The 18,012-nt window shown below is 38.2% G+C and overlaps 1 protein-coding gene across 3 annotated transcripts; it reads right to left on the reverse strand.

Annotated features, from left to right (window-relative positions):
• Positions 1-1,832: 1,832 nt before the first annotated feature.
• DPE1 (disproportionating enzyme) lies at positions 1,833-14,723 on the reverse strand. Of its 3 annotated transcripts, none has more exons than XM_087335661.1 (16): positions 14,206-14,722; positions 11,317-11,379; positions 11,128-11,216; positions 10,978-11,038; positions 10,787-10,865; positions 10,317-10,453; positions 10,051-10,209; positions 9,859-9,938; positions 9,548-9,687; positions 9,433-9,464; positions 9,276-9,350; positions 9,100-9,172; positions 8,935-9,023; positions 3,095-3,139; positions 2,851-3,003; positions 1,833-2,283 (listed from the first exon to the last, which is right to left on the reverse strand). In XM_087335661.1, exons 1-16 carry the CDS (start codon positions 14,668-14,670, stop codon positions 2,074-2,076), a joined length of 1,950 nt encoding a protein of 649 aa, XP_087191787.1. In that variant the 5' UTR covers positions 14,671-14,722; the 3' UTR covers positions 1,833-2,073. The 3 variants fall into 3 exon arrangements, with proteins under 3 accessions (XP_087191787.1, XP_087191788.1, XP_087191786.1); XM_087335662.1 differs by having other exon boundaries at positions 11,322-11,379; positions 14,206-14,355; XM_087335660.1 differs by lacking the exon at positions 9,433-9,464 and having other exon boundaries at positions 9,276-9,369; positions 9,535-9,687; positions 14,206-14,723.
• Positions 14,724-18,012: the final 3,289 nt, after the last annotated feature.

Here is an 18,012-nt window from a genome sequence, read left to right on the forward strand (position 1 = left end):
AAGTTTACATTTTCTCTACTGTTTGCTCCCCCACAATGTGAGAAATAGCGTCACGGGGGCTTTCATTTATTCAAACAATAGTTAAGCATCAAGAAAGTTAGCCATGGGAACAAGCAACGAGAGTACTACATTTCCTGTATTTTTTTAAAAATTTGACGTGAAATGCTTTGGGGATCTGGTCTAGCAAAGCGTGATTCTTGTTTTTCAAGATTCCTACACTGTTGTTAGCACCATGAAGAAGTATGTCTTTATCAATGGGGTCAAAATTATATGTTCAGAAATAATTCGAACTCACATGTACAACCGTACTACATTTGCACCTTATTGTTTATGTAACCTCTTTTTGGCACCTTTAAAATTGAATGAAGGCTTTTGCAAATTAAGTAATCTATCATAAACTAGAACTTATGCATGTTGATCCTCGACCGTTTGACTATTAATCTTTGTTGTCCATTTATGTTTCTTTACTGTCATCATTATGCCTTGAGGAATCATGATACACATGTTCCTCTTTCAACATTGATGATTTTGGAAGTGAGCATAAAGATTCTATGATATCTAGAGACTTATTTTGCTTGTCCTAACTCAAGATTCACAATTCTTAAATCAAAATTAAAATCAAAATGAGGTGTTCCCCACACCACATGTTTTCACAAAGAGACTATACTAAAATAATATTTTGACCTTATATAAACGTGTAATCATTTAGAAACACCCCACATGACAACTTCCCCTGAACATGTAGCATGTATGCATGCAATTTTAATGCTAGAACAATTGCTACTAGAGTAAGTACAACATTTTATAGTTCAATGCTTTTGTGAGGGTTGTGAATACCATTATTAGATGACAATGCATCTAGTTACATTAAGAGAATCATAGTTGCTATGTTTACTCACACTTGTTTAAATTTCTTCACTTTGAATATTAGAACACTAGACAAACTATTTTGTCTATCCATGTATGAACCATCATAACGCTTTGTATTAACAATCAAATTATCATTGTTTGTTCCAATTTTGAGATTACTCTTTGTAATGTGATTGGAGTTGCCAATGAGCAAGGAGATTCTATGGTCCTTCCAAGTTTTGAAGACTACTAAGCTCGCATCATCATGTTCAAAACCCATGATGTATTTTCAATCCAAACTCATTAGTCATACACATGAAAATGTTTTTAAAAACCATATCACAAGAGTATAATCTTGCAAGAGTCTCCAACTAAACACACACACACAATGGACAGTGTGAAACAAAGTGTACGAATAATATGGACTAATTTATTTCCTCTATAGTAATGAGCCTTTTCCAGAAGCAGCTACATGGAATCTTCTTGTAGGAATGTTGGCACAATGTCATAGAATAACCATAGGCACATGATGTAGATGGCAGACGTGACGATATTGTGCTCCATCTATTATGTCGCACAATTTAACAAGTATAAGATACCATATTCCTCTTTAAGAATGTGTAATAATCAAGAAAAATCACATTGAACATGACTCATCAAAGAAAGAGAGCTGAGCATTTAGTATGACATTGAGACCAAAACAGAAAGAATACCACCATAGACTATTTCAATGAAAACTACTTCTCATGTAACTGTATGAAAGACAGTTATATTTTTCAGCATTTTTTTGAATATACACTTGTGCCATTGCTTTTAGCACCATAGAAAATGTCTTCATTAAAAGATTTTGATAAATCACTATGAGTCTCTTGCTTTTTGTAGTGCGATAAAATGTAAAACTTCAACTTATTAAAACTTTCATACAAAAGATGACAACAAACTTATCATGGTTTCTTGCAAAGACCTCATTCAACAAGTACAACTCTTAAGAAGCATAGTTCTTCCTACAAAAACTTCCGATCTCTTTGAAATACATTTTCTTCAGATGAGGGTTATAAAATATTTAGTTGCGTATTGAAACATAGTACAAAGATTAGGCTTTTCAAAGAACAAAGGGAAACCCAATAAATTATATTACATTTATTTTGGATGGAATACAAGAAAGGATCACAAAAGAGAAACAAGATAATTTATGCAAAGATAACCTCATCAGGTTATGAATCTTTAATTATCTTCATTAGTCCCTTTCTCATTTGATGCTTGTTCATTTATCTCATCATTCTCGGTTGGTGGTGGTTCCTTGATCTCCTCTTTGCGCTTAGACAATTTCGGAAGGCGACCATAAAGACCAAGTAATTGTCGGAGTCGTTTCGCTTCCTTGTCTAGGTTCTCAATAACTCCAGATTCACCAATTCTCCAGCCCCAATTCCCGGCCTTACAAATGAGAAGGGGAAATAATTAATCTATGCTTTTATTCACTCACATGGCATATGTACAACACATTATGTGCTAAACGAAAAAGGGAAATACTTTGTCATTAGTATGTCCATTACATTTTCTAATTGCCTATACAAAATGTACAAAAAATGTAAACCTATGTGAACTTACAGACACCAGTTGAAGTCTAATTGCCATGGGTCTTAACATACTTTCTTTGTGAAAACAATTCTTAGTATTGACACTTAAAAAGCATCATTATTTGATCATTACTTCATTACTTCTAATATATTTAGGTCACTATGCTATCGGTTAATTCACAATTTTATCATACAAATTTGTATTTCCACAACTCGGTGGTTAGTAATAAAGACACTGATAAGGAATGTGAAAACAGAACGAAGATATAGAATCACCTCTAAAACTGGAAATTGTCTCTTTTATGAGAACAAGGAAAGAAATAATGAGTTTGCATAAGGAACATGAAAATTAGAAGAACAAAGATAATGGCTGAAGGAAAATGAAATAATAGTAACGATAATGGCTGAAAGAAATTTTCTGAACCTGTGTTGCAGGGATGTTCATTCGGGCTGAATTGTCGAGTCCTAGTATGTCTTGCATTGTTAGAATTGCTGTTCGTCCTACTGAGGAAATTGCTGCTCTTATAAAGACCCAAGAAATATCATCCTCATCCTCAATATATAAATAGCTTCGAACCTACCCACACAAAAAATATAAAGAAAGTGTACTTCAGACTTCAAAAGCAAAACCATTTTCTCTACTTATGTTATACAGCCAAATTACTTACAACTTCCTTCTCCTCATCACTTATTCGTTGCCACCAGCCAAGGGTCTTAAACGCAGCATGAACAAGAAAAAACATCAATATATATTTTCAGTAGAATAGTCACAAATCAAATGCGAGACAAGAAAATAGATTATGTGCATTCCTTATATCCCTGCTTAACTAATCAAACTTAGGTACAATATCTATCTGCCTCAATTTTGTTGAGGGTGGCAATTGATCGATATAAGCAATAAAGTCAAGAAGGAGATGGAGTTCATCACTATTCATAAATGGAGAATACATTAAACTACTGACAAGCAGAGATGTGCCTTAATCAAGGAACATCAAGCTGGAAATGAAGTGAAATAGTTCAAAGTAAAGACAAGATTTGATAAATGACGATTTCACTCCTGCATTGGTCAGTTAAATCATAAACATGTGCTGAACCACAAACCAGAAACATGGATCAAATGGCAAATGTATGAACCACTTGATTGCATCTCCCATCCAAGTGACAAACTTGAACATGTCATGATTGAACTTGTCTCTAGAAAAAAGGTGACCAGTAGAATCAAGAGAAGATTTGTGCATTCAATATATCCCCGCCTAACTAATCAAATTTAGGTACAATATCTATCTGCTTCAATAAAGTCAAGAAGGAAATGGAGTTCATCACTATTCATGAATGAAGAATACGTGAAATTACTGACAAGCAAAGATTTGCCTTAATTAAGGAACATCAAGTGGGAAATGAAGTAAAATAGTTCGAAGGAAAGACAAGATTTGATAAACGATTTCACTCCTCCATTGGTCAGTTAAATCATAAGCATGTGCTGAACCACAAACCGGAAACATGGATCTGTTGAGAATCAAACTCACTTCCCTAGTGTGTGAACACCCCCCCCCCCCCACCTACTATAGTAACTAGTGTGTCATAGAATCTTATAGTTCTATAATACATATTCAGCGTAGTTAAGTCTCCACCTTCCCTTAGTTAAGAGGTGGTTGTAGAAAGAGAATATAGAGAAAAGGTGACTATATAAGCACCTCCCACCTTATTTTGTAACTAGTTGGTTGTAGAATCTTGTATTCCTCTCCTTTGATAATATAGTTTTTTACTTGCATTCTGTATACATCGAGCTCTCTCTCTCTCTCTCTCTCTCTCTCTCTCTCTCTCTCTCACACACACATCTCTCTTCCGCCGCACACAATCACTCTCGTTTCTTTACATGGTATCAGAGCGATTGGTAGTCTAATCCAAGCCTATTCACGTGTGTTGTGTTAAAGCCTACATTCACGAAGAACCAGCCGATTGTTGTAGCAACCTCTGCACAATCCATATCATAGAGAAGAGTCAACATGAACACCCAGATGGGAAGCGCTCTTCCTACCGGAAAGCTTGACAGAAACAACTTTGCATCTTGGGAGTACAAGATGCACCAATACCTTGTCGGTCAAGGCTATTGGGGCTACATTGAAGGAGCGCAAGAAACATAACCCAACTCGACACAAGCCGACTACCCAACCTGGGAGCCGGTTGCGAGCCATGTGTTGTACTGCCTTACGTCATGCACACATGACCACATGCTCAGTAACATTCGAGAGGCAAAAACACCAAAGGAGGAGTGGGAGAACCTCAAGAAAATCTTCACGGCCAATACGGCTGCTCGCAAACTTCAACTCCGGCAAGAGTTGAACAATATTCAACAAAGGGACATGTCAATCGGCAGCTACACCTTGAAGATCAAGGAGCTGTGCGACGCCCTTGGATCGATCAATGTCAGCATTGACGACGATGAAATGGTGCAGATAGGCCTCGGAGGCTTGGCACCTCGATTCGCTGCAATAAGATCGGTTGCTCTCACAAGAGAGAATCCTCCTTCCTTCGATCTTCAGACAATGTTACTAGTCGAAGAGTGTTGTATGTTTAGGGCTAGGGTTAAGGACGATGATAATCATGATAAAAATAGACATGGTGGTTATGATGATGATGGAGAGTATGGGATTGATGGCGAGAGAGATCATGTGCATTGAGAAGCATTGCGGGGTGGGGGGTGGTGCCTAGAATGGCTCCACCCCCCTCCCAAGGGGGTTCAACGTTAAGGGGAGGGAAGAGAGAGAGAGAGAGATTAAAAGAGAGATAGATAGAGAGAAATGATTCATTTTTCATTCATTCCCCATAAGGGGGTTAAATAGTACAAGAGGGGGTAGATACAAAGGGGTGTAAGCCCCCTAGAGCATTCATACTGGACACTCACTCATACCTCCTCGTATCCATCCACATGCACACACGTGTGCATGTGTTCACATACGTATCGACTCACAATTACATTTATGCCCCCTACACATACACAACATTATGATAACATTCGACCCTCGCTCATCACACTTGACTCTCCGTACATCTCGTACGAGGTAACACATGGCACGTCCGTGGGACAGTACCTTGTACGTCGAATCCTCATCCGACCCTTGCTATTCCTCGTCCAAAATATCCAGAATGCTTTGTTCGAGAGTCTCCAATGGTTCATCTGAAATTGGTTGTTGTTGTTGTTGTTGTTGTTGTTGCTGCTCTGTTGGTGGCCGCTGCGACGGTTCCTTTGGTGGCTGCTGCGGCGGCTCCTCTGTTTGTTGCTCTGGCACCGGCGTTTCCGTCGTTACTCCCTCCGGCGTAGTGGTCTCCGGTTGACTGGTTCCGGCCTGGCCCTCGGCCGGCGACGGTTCCTCATCACTAAGGTTAACCGTTGCCGCTTCTCGTGCTTTTTCTTCCCGAACCCGGGACCGCTCGTAGCTTTCAAACTGGATTTGAGCGTCCAGCCTATCATCATCTAGCTGAGCTACGAGTTGTCGGACCTGCGCCAACTGTTCATCCGCCAGGACTTGGAAGTCGTCGGCCAGCTCGTCCCGTATGGCGGTGAAGTCCTCGGAAGTCAACGTCCGCCCATAGCAATTGGAGTTCCACCGCATTTTGTGCCCACTTTGTCCACCATCTTACGGAGCTTTCGTCAATCAAGCGTTTTGTCTGATTCAGCCATGCCCAAAGGATGCACTGAATCCGGCCCGTTCCCAATTGCAATTTGGTCTCCGTCGCTTGCCGTTCCTCCTTCAATTGCTTGATGATTTTGACGTTGTCTTCTGCCTGCTCCTTGTAATGCGTCAATTGCCTTTGATATGTGCTTTGTAATTTCTGCAATACCGTTGACGCTCTCTCCTTTTCTTCCTGCTGCTGCCTTTGGAGCTCCATCTGGACCTTCTCCGCCTCGTCCAACCGTCTTGTATTTTCCGAACGTTCGTTGGCGATCGCCGTCGCGGCCCGATCAACTTCCTGCTGGAGCTCGACCATCCGTTCCTTATGCTCCGTTTCCAGCCGTTTGTAGTCCCGGTGCAAGTGCTCAAAATCATCTGTCTTTTGCTTGAGCCGTGCATTGATCTGTCGACGAGCCCGGTCCTCGCAGTCCTTCTGCTGGCGGAGCTCTTCCTTTAGCCGTTCAATTTCTGTTTCCGCCGTCTTCCGCAGCTTGTCCTTTTCCTGCAACACTTTGTCTTTTTCCTCCCTTAGCCGGTCGTACGCTTGATGGCCTTTCCGGAGGCTCTCCTCTGCCCGGCGGAGGTTCTCAGCAGTCTTCTTTAATTCGGCCTCGGCCGCTGTCTTCAATTCCCATTCCCGGCTCCTTAGCGCTTCTTGTGCGGCCAGTTCATCTCTGCCCATACGCTCAATTCTGACTCTAGGATTGAACTATATCATTTAGCTATGTAATGTCCAATCATGATTCTCCTATAATTGCTCAGCATCATGCAGTCTCTGCTCTTGAAGATTCGCACAATGGTATGTTCTGTCCAGCTAGTAGGGAAACCTTCACATATAGCTCTATTGAAGATGCATGCCAGCAATGGAAGCAAGGTATTCTGAGCATTGATAAAGTGTTCACCTACCAATCCACCATGATCTTCGGCCTCCCAAGTTGTAACTGATCAATGGTGTTTCATACATTTTGTTGAACAAAAAAGGTGGACTCACGTGGGTATCAGCCATGTGGGTGGGAGAGTGGGGACTTACTAGAGATATTATATAGTACCTTAGCATATTCATGTCACATCTGAGTTGAGCTCAGTTGTGTGGTAGGTTGCCTCAAGAGAAAAAGAAATGTTCTTTCATGAAATCAGACGTCTGCATATATTTATGATATAAACAACAAAACTACACGACCTCACAGGATATAAACATGAAGTATGACAGCACAATGTTGGAATTTGCAAGGCTACTTTATCAGTAAAATATGCTTTCATAAATACAAATTACAACTGGAACTTCCAAATTAAGAAAATACCCTTGAAGAAAGAAAGAAAGAAAGATATATTAACGTCTTATAAGAGACCAAAATGGCCTATAAGACCAAACAAGAGATTAAATCTTAAGTGTTGTCTCATCTTTGAGAACAACAAATCAAAATAAAATAAATATTACTCAGGAAATATAAAAGTAAATAAGATAAAAAGATAAGAAGAGAAACACGTATAAAAAGCTGAGAAAGAAAAATGGAAAAACATGCACAAGCCAAGGAACATAGAAAGAAGGGCACATGCTGTATGCTCTATGGGGATTCTGTTTCTTTGGGGGGCCACTTTGAAGAATGATACTCAAGAAGTTAAATAACAATTATTTACCAACTTCATCGGTCCTTTTGAACTGCCTTTCAATCTACTTCTATGGTATTAGCATCATGGCTCATAATGATAGTACCCGGAAGATCCATCACGTTAAATGAAATTGGTGAGTCGTGCCAAACACCCTGCCTGGTCTAGCCAAACACATGGTTAGAAAGAAGAAAGAAAGAAAGATATATTAACGTCTTTTAAGAGGCCAAAATGGCCTATAAGACCAAACAAGAGATTACATCTTAAGTGTAGCCTCGTCTTTGAGAACAACAAATCAAAATAGAATAAGTATTACTCAGTAAATATAAAAGTAAATAAGATAAAAACAGACAACGGAATCTGGTTTTCGGCACATGTGAGATTCTCAAGTTAGAGGAAAGTAAAGGACACAGATTGAATATCCTTCTTCCTCTTGCCATTTCCAAGCAAAAAGCTTGTCTCATACCTAATACTTATAATGCTTTGAAGTGGAGAGAGGTGTGCAAAGTGCTTTGCTGTTTAAAAGTTCGACAATAATTGTTTCATACCTAATAGTGAATAGGAATGTCTACAGCAAAGTTCACCTCTTAATTACTGAACTCATCTACCGAGAGACCATAATGTCATTGCACATGGGGTAGATATGACATCTCTTTTTTTAAGAAATGCTTTATATTATTAGTGGGAAACTTCAAGGAGAGGTAAAAGCCCACAAAACTTAACGTCGTACAATTCTGTGCTCAAAGTACTCAAATATAATATTTGAAAGTTGGCAAGGGAAATATCACAGAGATGGAGACAATAATGCAATGATTGCCTAAGAGACTGCTTAAAGAAGAAAAATTCATCTACAGCAGGTTGATTGAAAACCATGTGGTTACATGATATCCACATTTTCCCTTGATACCCAATTGAAAAAATGGATGTACTGTGAGGTGGCTTTGAGAATGAAACCAAGTATCCAAAAATTTGTTCCAAATTGAAGCCTTGGGAAATAACAGATGTGTTGCCTTACCCTCTACATGCATGGCAAACTGTGTCATTTGTACTCACCTCATGAGTGACTAGCTTATAGAAAGAGACTTCTTGAACCTTAAACCTAGGGCTATGGGCTATGGGCTATAGCCTCTATGTAAAGCTCTTCAGTCAGTTTGCAATAAAGAAACATCACAGTGCTGCAAAACAATCCAAAGAACCACAAAGGAAGCAGCACCAAATTTCATTACCGTATCATTGTCGTGAGTTCCAGCATACACCACTTGATCTTTATCGTGATTGTGGAGAAGGTAAGGATTCTTTGGACCTCCACCAAATGCTGAAAAAAAGATAGTTATAGCCTTTGTAGCTGGTTCCTTTTTTGTGTTTACCGTAGAAAAGCCATCAATGATTACCAAAGTGAAGAACTGCCATTCCTGGGCTATTGATTGCTTTGCGTAGTCGCAACACATCACCTGTTATGATGCCCTAAACAAAGACAGAAAAAAACATCTAGTTGAACTGTGTTTCTTTTTCAAAGTGTGACTTCAAAAGAAGCTGAATTTCATTCTTTATTGTGACAACTGCTTACAAGATCTTCAGCGATAATGTCAATTTTTCCTACAGCTCCTTTAACAGCATCAAAAAGCTCCTCACACGGACCCAGCTGTAATGATATCCTGTTAGTTCATGATATCTTGGAAGTAGAATAAGAAGGCATGGTACAGTTTGTTGGGATTGATACAAACCTTCCAAGTCCCAGTCATTGCCGTCTTGGAATCTGTCACAAACAAATTGACATGAGCATAATAAATCATAGTTTCTATAATTGAGCAAATTCTAGCTACTAGAACAACTCAAAACCTGCAGGTATGGCCCAATAGCCAGCTAGACCACGGAAATGGTCAATCCGAAACTCATCGTAGAGATCAAATGCTCGCTTCATTCTCTTAATCCACCATGTGTATCCATCTTCTGACATAGCTTTCCAGTCATATAAAGGACTAGAAAATCGTGAAAGATACCAAAATAAATCAGAATTAGAATTGTCTTTTAAGAAAAAAGAAACCGACCTTCCTGGATTACAAATAATAAGAGAATGTACCAAAAGTATATAAAAAATTTTAATTTCCTTCAGTTTCAAAATAATAATGATAATAATAAATAAATCACACCTTCCCCAAAGTTGACCAGTTGCACTGAAAGCATCTGGTGGTACACCACTGACGAGAAGAGGCTTTCCACTAGACTTATCCTATGCAAACATCATGTGAAACAAACTATGATTAAGATTTCCACTTGACAAGATTTATGATACATTTTATTATCATGGCGAAACAATTTTAGTTAAACCTCTGCCTACTAACCAATTCAAACTGGTCTCTGTTTGCCCAAACATCAGCACTATGGCCTCCAACATAGATCGGCATGTCTCCTATGATACCAATGCCCTTACTGTTTGCATATTTATGGAGGGCTTGCCATTGTCTTTGGAATAGGAATTGTTCAGCAACAAATGCATCAATCTATAAAAACCAGTTCATCATTCATCAAATGGTAGACTTGGCCCCAAGCTGTCCTATGATACTTTTATCTCTTTATTTGGTCTAACACAACATAACCATCAACCCACAAAATCGTTATAAGTTCTACGAGCAGCTTCAATAGCTTCTGGATGCCTGTCCCTAAGAGGAATGGGCCAGTTCCACCAGAATTCTTCATTCAATGCATTATCGAGTGCAGCAAAAAGGGCTGCATCTTCAAGCCACCCTGATACATAACAAAATGACTCCATCAAGACATATCTGTATATGGCACATCAAGCTTCAACAAATGAATTTAAGAAATTGTATTAATACTAATGATCAATTTAATTACAACTTTTGAGAAATTATACAGTATATACTTCCATGATTGGATTCCTCAAAGATTAGAAAATGGTTCACCTCAAAATTTTGAAAAAAATCTTTCATTTAAGATCTGGTGCTATGCAAAATTGTATTGGCTTGTGTTTAATAATAGTCAAAGAAACATACACAAAAGATATGGTTATATTGCATGAATCAAATAGTGCATTGGTTCCATCAGAGTGGTAGAGCTTACCTGATATTTCTGGCTGTTTTCGAAATATATCCATCTCATCTTTGAGAGGACCTTTGCTATTAACAAGATTTTTTGCAGCCTATAAAGAATACCCAAATAAGCACTCAAAAACTTCGCCCATGCTGAAAGATATATTCTGAAATCTACTAATAGAGCTAAGTCACACCATAAATCATAGCGTAAATGTGCACCTTAGCTATCAGTGGATCTTTTAATTTTGCAACAGCATCAAAGTCTATTTTTGTTACAGGTCTGAAACAGCACAAACGTTTCATTTCAAAATATGGGAATATTGAACTTCAACAAATTAAAAAAATTAAAACACAATATGAGATCCAAACATTGATTTTGGAAGATCTGTAATCTCTAGAAGACCATCTTCTACAAGATCTTCCAAGGATATTAGAAGCGTGTTCCCACAGTTGGCATCCTACCAAAGTGAAAGCAGCATTAGTATTTTGCAGAGAAGTTCAAAGAAGTTCAATAATAAAAATTGCCCTATTTTTTAAGTATAACCATTGTATCTATACCTGACCTGCATATGGAGATCCATCTTCACCAGATTTGCGACCAGGCGGCACCAATGGGAGAACCTAAATGGCAGCCTTAGATGGTAAGATTTATCAAGAGATATTCAGCTTCATAAACGCAGTAGTAAAACATGTCTTCCCCAAGTTACGATACAACAGCATGACAAATTTAGTTTAATAAACTCCAACCAATTCATTAGAAAAATAATGGGGAATATATTGATTATAGTACAGGATATTTGTTGGATAATCATCCATAGAAATTGCAATCAAAACTTGAAACATGATTTCCACACTTACTCTCTTCTACACTTTATCTTAAGCACAAAGGAAATCAAGTCTTCTACTAAATATCACTGATTTGTAAAACTGTTCCACTACCATCCAATCAACTGGGAAACAAAGACAAAAGTTTAAATTTTTATGTCATAAGCTGCTGTGTTAATTAGGTTTTGTGCAATTCTGGAGACCAATTTCCAACATTTATCCAGACAAAATGCTATCACTGTTGCATGACCATTTCATATTAGGCTTTTACTCTTAGCAAGACATATACATCCATATGCAAAGAACAGTTGGTAGGAATAGACTCCAGTGGCTCAAGAAATAAAAAAGGATAATGATCAGACTGCCTCAGAACAATCCTACCGACTCAGGTGATACAAATGAGTAATTGTTCAACTAAATTATTTGCTCTATGTTGATAAATTCATTTTCCATTGGTTTCTTCTTCATCTTGGTTTAGAGATTTCACATTCTTTTGGAGCATAATTGGTGGTTTATGTATTACATATCAAACAAAAACAAGGATTTCTATAGATTATTAGATCCTTATAAATGCAGTGTGTATCTATCTATGTGCAGATCCATATTTACTTTTGCATGCACAAAGTAAGAGTCAAGTTCTAATCAAATGGAGTTCAAATCAGACTCCTGGAAGAATATTTAGACTTTAGGATTAAGGGTTAGGCTTTAGAGTTTAAGGTTTAGGGTTGAGATTATGGTACACAATGGCCTCGCAGTTAACAGTGGCCAAACCTTGATTTTGATATCCAGATTTGCCAATTGTCTAGGTTCACAGCCTCTACAATCCTGCTAGGTTTTAGGGCTTACGGTTTAATGTTATGGCACAGAATGCCTTCCAAGTAACCAAAAATTGATCTTGATACTATATTTTGTCTTGAGTTCCAAGTTTAGAGTTTGCACAGAATCGCTTCATAATGTCAAACCTTGATCTTGATTTACAGGTAAGGAGAGTGCATGGTTTCTTGGTCGTGGTGCACAATAAAGTACCTGGCTGAAACTTCACTGGGTGAAAATTATCTCTCCCCCCTTTCAAATATAGCCTCGAGTGCCCTCTTTGGATGTGTCACATGGAATTGGATGATGTAAAACAAAAGGGACATTGTGCACTAGGATACAGAAAGGGCTTGGATGAATGCATCATTCCCTTTCCGCACAAGGATGGAACATTACAGAATAGATTCCTACACATATCACATAATTTTCTATGTTCTCTAGAGGTTGAAACAAAGGAGCACCATATATATCATTCCTCCATATGTGAATCATAAAGACAGGAAGGCAATTATATCAATGATGAATGTAAGCAAATACATGGTATAATATGTGAAAGCAGCATTATTGAGGATGATATCCTTATTCACGAATTCGTTGATCTGGCCATTTTTGAGCTCGTGATTTAGAGAAATATCTGTGAAGAGTGACAGGAATATACAAACATTTAACTTGATATCCAGTAAAGTTGGTCTATCCCAAGAAAAAAAAATTGTTAGTATTATGAAGACATGAAGGCAGACAATTATATTAATCATGAATCTATGATCACAGGAAAAGTAGATGAGATTCATCTCCAACCATGCCTTTATAACATATTCCCTTACCAACAACACAGTATCCCCAACTTTTCAAATTTCTAGCCTCTTGGACTATACATTTATCCTATTGATTAAAGATCATCATTGAACACTAGAACAATAAACTCATCCCAGTCATCTACAATGAATGTCAGTATCATCTCCCAGAATGGAAAGGACCTATTTTTTAGTTCACATCATGAAGGAAGCCCCTGAACCTAGATAACTAAATCTGCTATAATCATTCACCATAAATAGGTGTGTCCTATCCATGAATATAAAGGGATATTCAAACCACAAATCTCACCCTTGAATCCCAGGCTGAAAGATTCATGCTAGCAATATACCATGAATAATGAAGCCATCACAATAATACAGAGTTTGTCACACAACAAAGGTCACCCGTGAAACTTCGAGCCTCTAGTGGGACCCTTTTATGTGAATCATGACGATGTGCAGTCATACAACTATATTAGAAATGAATCTAAATCACCGGAAACATAGATGAAGTTCCCAACCCAATTCCAGTCATCTACCACATATACCAGTGTCATAAAAGGTAGTATCTAGTAGTGTTCAAACATGAAACTGTGCAGCTGGTAAACCTGTCCAACTCATCTACAATACATATATACAAGTGTCTAGTCATCTGGGTGTATAGGAGTGCCATCAAATGTAAGCATGCCATAGTGTTCACACATGTGAACCCTAATACTAAAGAAACCATTGTAGGGATCTACCATATATACGAGTTTCATTAAATGGAAGTATCTAATAATGTTCGTACAAGTGAATCCTACATTGGTAAACCTATTCTACTCATTATACGAGTTTCATTAAATGGAAGTATCTAATAGTGTCTGTACAAGTGAATCCTACATTGGTAAACATGTTCTAGTCATTACTGTACATACCAATATCTATTCATATAGTACCAATATCTAATCATATAGTGTAGATACCGGCGTCTAATCATCTACAATATATACCAGTGTCATTGAAAGGAAAGCACCTGCCAGAGCGAACAACCAGCAGAATGAAGCCAATCAATGAACGAAAAAGCTTCTTTTCCAAGGTCACCAATACCAAATGGTCCTGGAAGAGATGTGGGATGAAGAAGAACACCTCCTCGACGAGGCGGCAAGTTCTTAAAAGGGTCATCATGTACATAAGAAGATGGTAAATCATCGCCGATAGAGAGACCACTTCCCCGCTTCTTCTTCTCCATTGACTCTTCGCTGAAGAATAGGGTTTGCTCTACACGATGACCAGAAGGCAATGTAGGTAATTTGCTTGAAGAAGAAGAAGAAGAAGAAGATGATGATGATGATGATGATGATGATGATGATGATGATGATGAAGCTTTGATGGATCCAATATGTGTATGCGCAAATGGAGGTGATGTACGATATCCAGCATGCCTAATTTGGCCATATCCATGGCTCAAATTCATCGTAAACCTGCTAACATCGCCCATTGGTATCTCTCTTCTTCTTCTTTTGTCTCTCTCTCTCTCTCTCTCTCCCGCTCCCCCCCAACACACACACACACGAATGGAAGAGAGAATACTGTTATCTACGGATTGGGCAATCCTCCATCACCAATTCACATCTTGGGTTTCAGATTTTGTTGCCAAAACTTTTCACAAGAAGAAGCCAATATATGTATGTAAGCTTTCCCTGCACACAGCAACCCTGGGCCTACATTCACACACACCATAGTATGAACCATACGTACATACGTGCATTCCGCATTCGAGAATGCTTCAATCATTCGAGTATAGTAAACACCCTCAACGTATGGTAAATACCATACTTTTGTATTCATTATTTATTTAGGAATGGTAAATACCATACTTTTGTATTCATTATTTATTCATTCAAAAAAAAGAAACCTTTTTGGCCCCCTAAAAAAAAAACTTTTTGGCCCCTCTATTTTGGCAAGTATATAGTAAACCACCCAAATTTCTGGTAGTTTTGCTAATCCCCCATTTTGGCTTCACAACATGTCTCCCCAACTGTCTTCAGCTTCAATTATCAATAGAACCTTCACTGAAAGAGGGGCTCTAATCAGTTTTATCAGCCAAAATAGGGGGGCCAATAAGTTTTCTTTTTCTTTTTCTTTTTTAAGGTAAAAAGTGTAAAAAACAAAACAAAACAAAAGAATGTTTTGATAACATACGCATTCGTTTTCATCCGTATGAAGACGAATGTTTGCCAAAGCATTCCAATATATACTATGACACACACACATACATACATACATATGTCATACACATACACACACATACATACATACACATACACACACACACCTGACATTCACACGTTGTGATTTGTCGCCCAAGCAGATGGCATGGCTCTTCTTCGTAATTGGAGAAGAAGAAAACACATGTGTAAACATCTTTACTACCCGATGCTTACGTCCAGACTCGGGTAGGTGGACAGACGGACATCCATGCCGATCTGGTGCTAAAATTGGATATCTGATGGAGAAAATGCGTCATACGGGTCTTACTGCTCGGGGCTTAACGTTCGGGACCAAGCAAAGAGTGGACAGAAAAAGCCATGCTTAACTCACCTTTGTGCAAAACCAGCTCGCTTACATGACGACATGTTTGATAGAAACTTGCTAGATTTCATGTCAATGTGGCGAGCGAGCATAGAGGTTAGGGATTTGTATTTGATTGACCAACAATCCCTTGAATCAAGGCTCTTTGACGCATCTCCTGTTATGCCTAACTTCACCTAGCACTCGACTTGGGTTAAGGATGGGCACTGATATCTTGGGTGTAACTTTTCACCGCATTATGGACATAAAGATAAAAACCAAGTGTGAACATGACCATCCAAATCATGCATGGACAGATCCATTTGACACTCATGAAATACTAAGAACAAAATACTAGAATGCTAAAAACAAAAAAAGGCCCAAAAAGAATCAACAATGCTAAGAATGGCTCAATAGAACGCGGTAAATGCAACAAGAGAGATTCACAATCAGTGTCAAGTAAGAATGCAAAACCAACACTCAAAGGATCTCTACATCTTGTGTGGAAACCTCCCCTTTCTTATGAATGCAACATATTAGAATCATTGTTGAACTATGAAGCTAATCATGCAAAAGATTAACAAGAGCTTATTGTATGTCTTGTGGCAAGGGTATGTAATGGAGCCGCCTCATTAATGCATAGTAATGAAATCCAGGTGCGTTAATGGAATAAACTATCGAGTTCTCATTGAAGCAGTATCCATACAAGGACAAGGAAAAATTTCTTTATCCAATTATCAACAATTGCATGTCAAATATCAATGTTGTGAGTTTCGGCTCCTATATCCCGACCTTATAATACTTTATCTCCCTATATAGCCACAAAAGCAACGACTACCAAACTCATGCATCTCCTTCTCCATTATATTATCATTTAGCTTCAAAGTTTTAACATTGGCTAAATAACCAACGATCGCTTTCCTTATTACTTCGTATTTAACACTTGCCAATACTTTTACATGGTTGATAAGTCATAATCTTATCATTTGGCTTTAAAGTTTTAACATTGGCTAAATAACCAATGATCGCTTTCCTTATTACTTCATATTTAACACTTATTTTACATTTTGTGATACACTCTTATGGCATTCAAACTTTATACATGCTCACTGAATGATTGCCACTTATATTGTCCACAAAAACCAACACTTATCTTGTCCACAACAAACTACTCATAAGCTTGAGCACGATTTGTTTGTATAGCATTGTGGTTGTCGTGGTGTCTTAACAATAAGCTTTCATGCAAGTAGATCGTGCAAGTTTAACTTAACAACATCGATTGATTGATAATGAGCTAAGTAAAACAAACATGAGCTTGAGTAGACATAGTTCACAAAAGAACAAGGACCACCCAATGTCCTCTGCTAGACTTATATTTGAACTATGTAGGCTTAACTACTTTAAAACCACAAGTTGACTTAACAAGAATACTCATTCTTGGCTCGATCCAAGCAATATAAGTTCCATGCATCATTTCCCAAACATCACAAATGAAAGTTTAGTCTAATGTCCCATGGACTTTATGTGTGAATTGATAAGACCGTAAATCAACAAGAAAGATAGACTCCTATAGGCTATGATATACATAACAAAAAATAGAAATAATACATAATACATCCGATTTACGTGGAAACCCTAAAATGGGGGAAAACTAAGAGGCAATAGATATTCACTATATGACAGAGATGCAAGAGGAAATAGATTTCAAAGACTTTGCTTAACAAGTATTCACCGCTTAGGGTTTTGGCAAGTTCCCCTAACTATGCCTACACTTCACCTCTCTTGTCTCCTACTTCTCTCAATCAATGCTCGATTGTTCTACACAGTTCAACTTCTTCTACAACTGCACAACTCACACAAAAGTTTGCCCTAGCTTCACATGTTTATAGCAGGAATAAGTTATTATTGTAATATAATAATAACAGTTATTCGACCATAAGGTCAGCTCCAGTAGTCGGTATTGTCTTCGACCATCGGTCAGCCCGACTAGTTGGCTTATTCTTTCACTTGGATCATCCACCCAATATTGTCAACCTCCAAATTGGTCGATCTCCAAGTTGTTCCTCTAGTCGTTCTAGTCGACCTGAATGGTCGACTCTTCATTTCCTTCACTTAGTCGACTCACTAGTCAATCCAACCGACGGACCCGATTTCAACTACCGATTCTCCCAATCGATCATCCGACTTCTCCCATTAGGAGGGATAGAATCGTAACATGAATGAAGCTTTTCGAAGCTCATTGGTCAATGATACAACAATTGCATCATAG

The sequence above is a fragment of the Azolla caroliniana genome, unplaced genomic scaffold (assembly GCF_043228905.1).
Source record: "Azolla caroliniana isolate FFs.n. ecotype wild unplaced genomic scaffold, voAzoCaro1.0.p SCAF_20, whole genome shotgun sequence".
Lineage (NCBI taxonomy): Eukaryota > Viridiplantae > Streptophyta > Polypodiopsida > Salviniales > Salviniaceae > Azolla > Azolla caroliniana.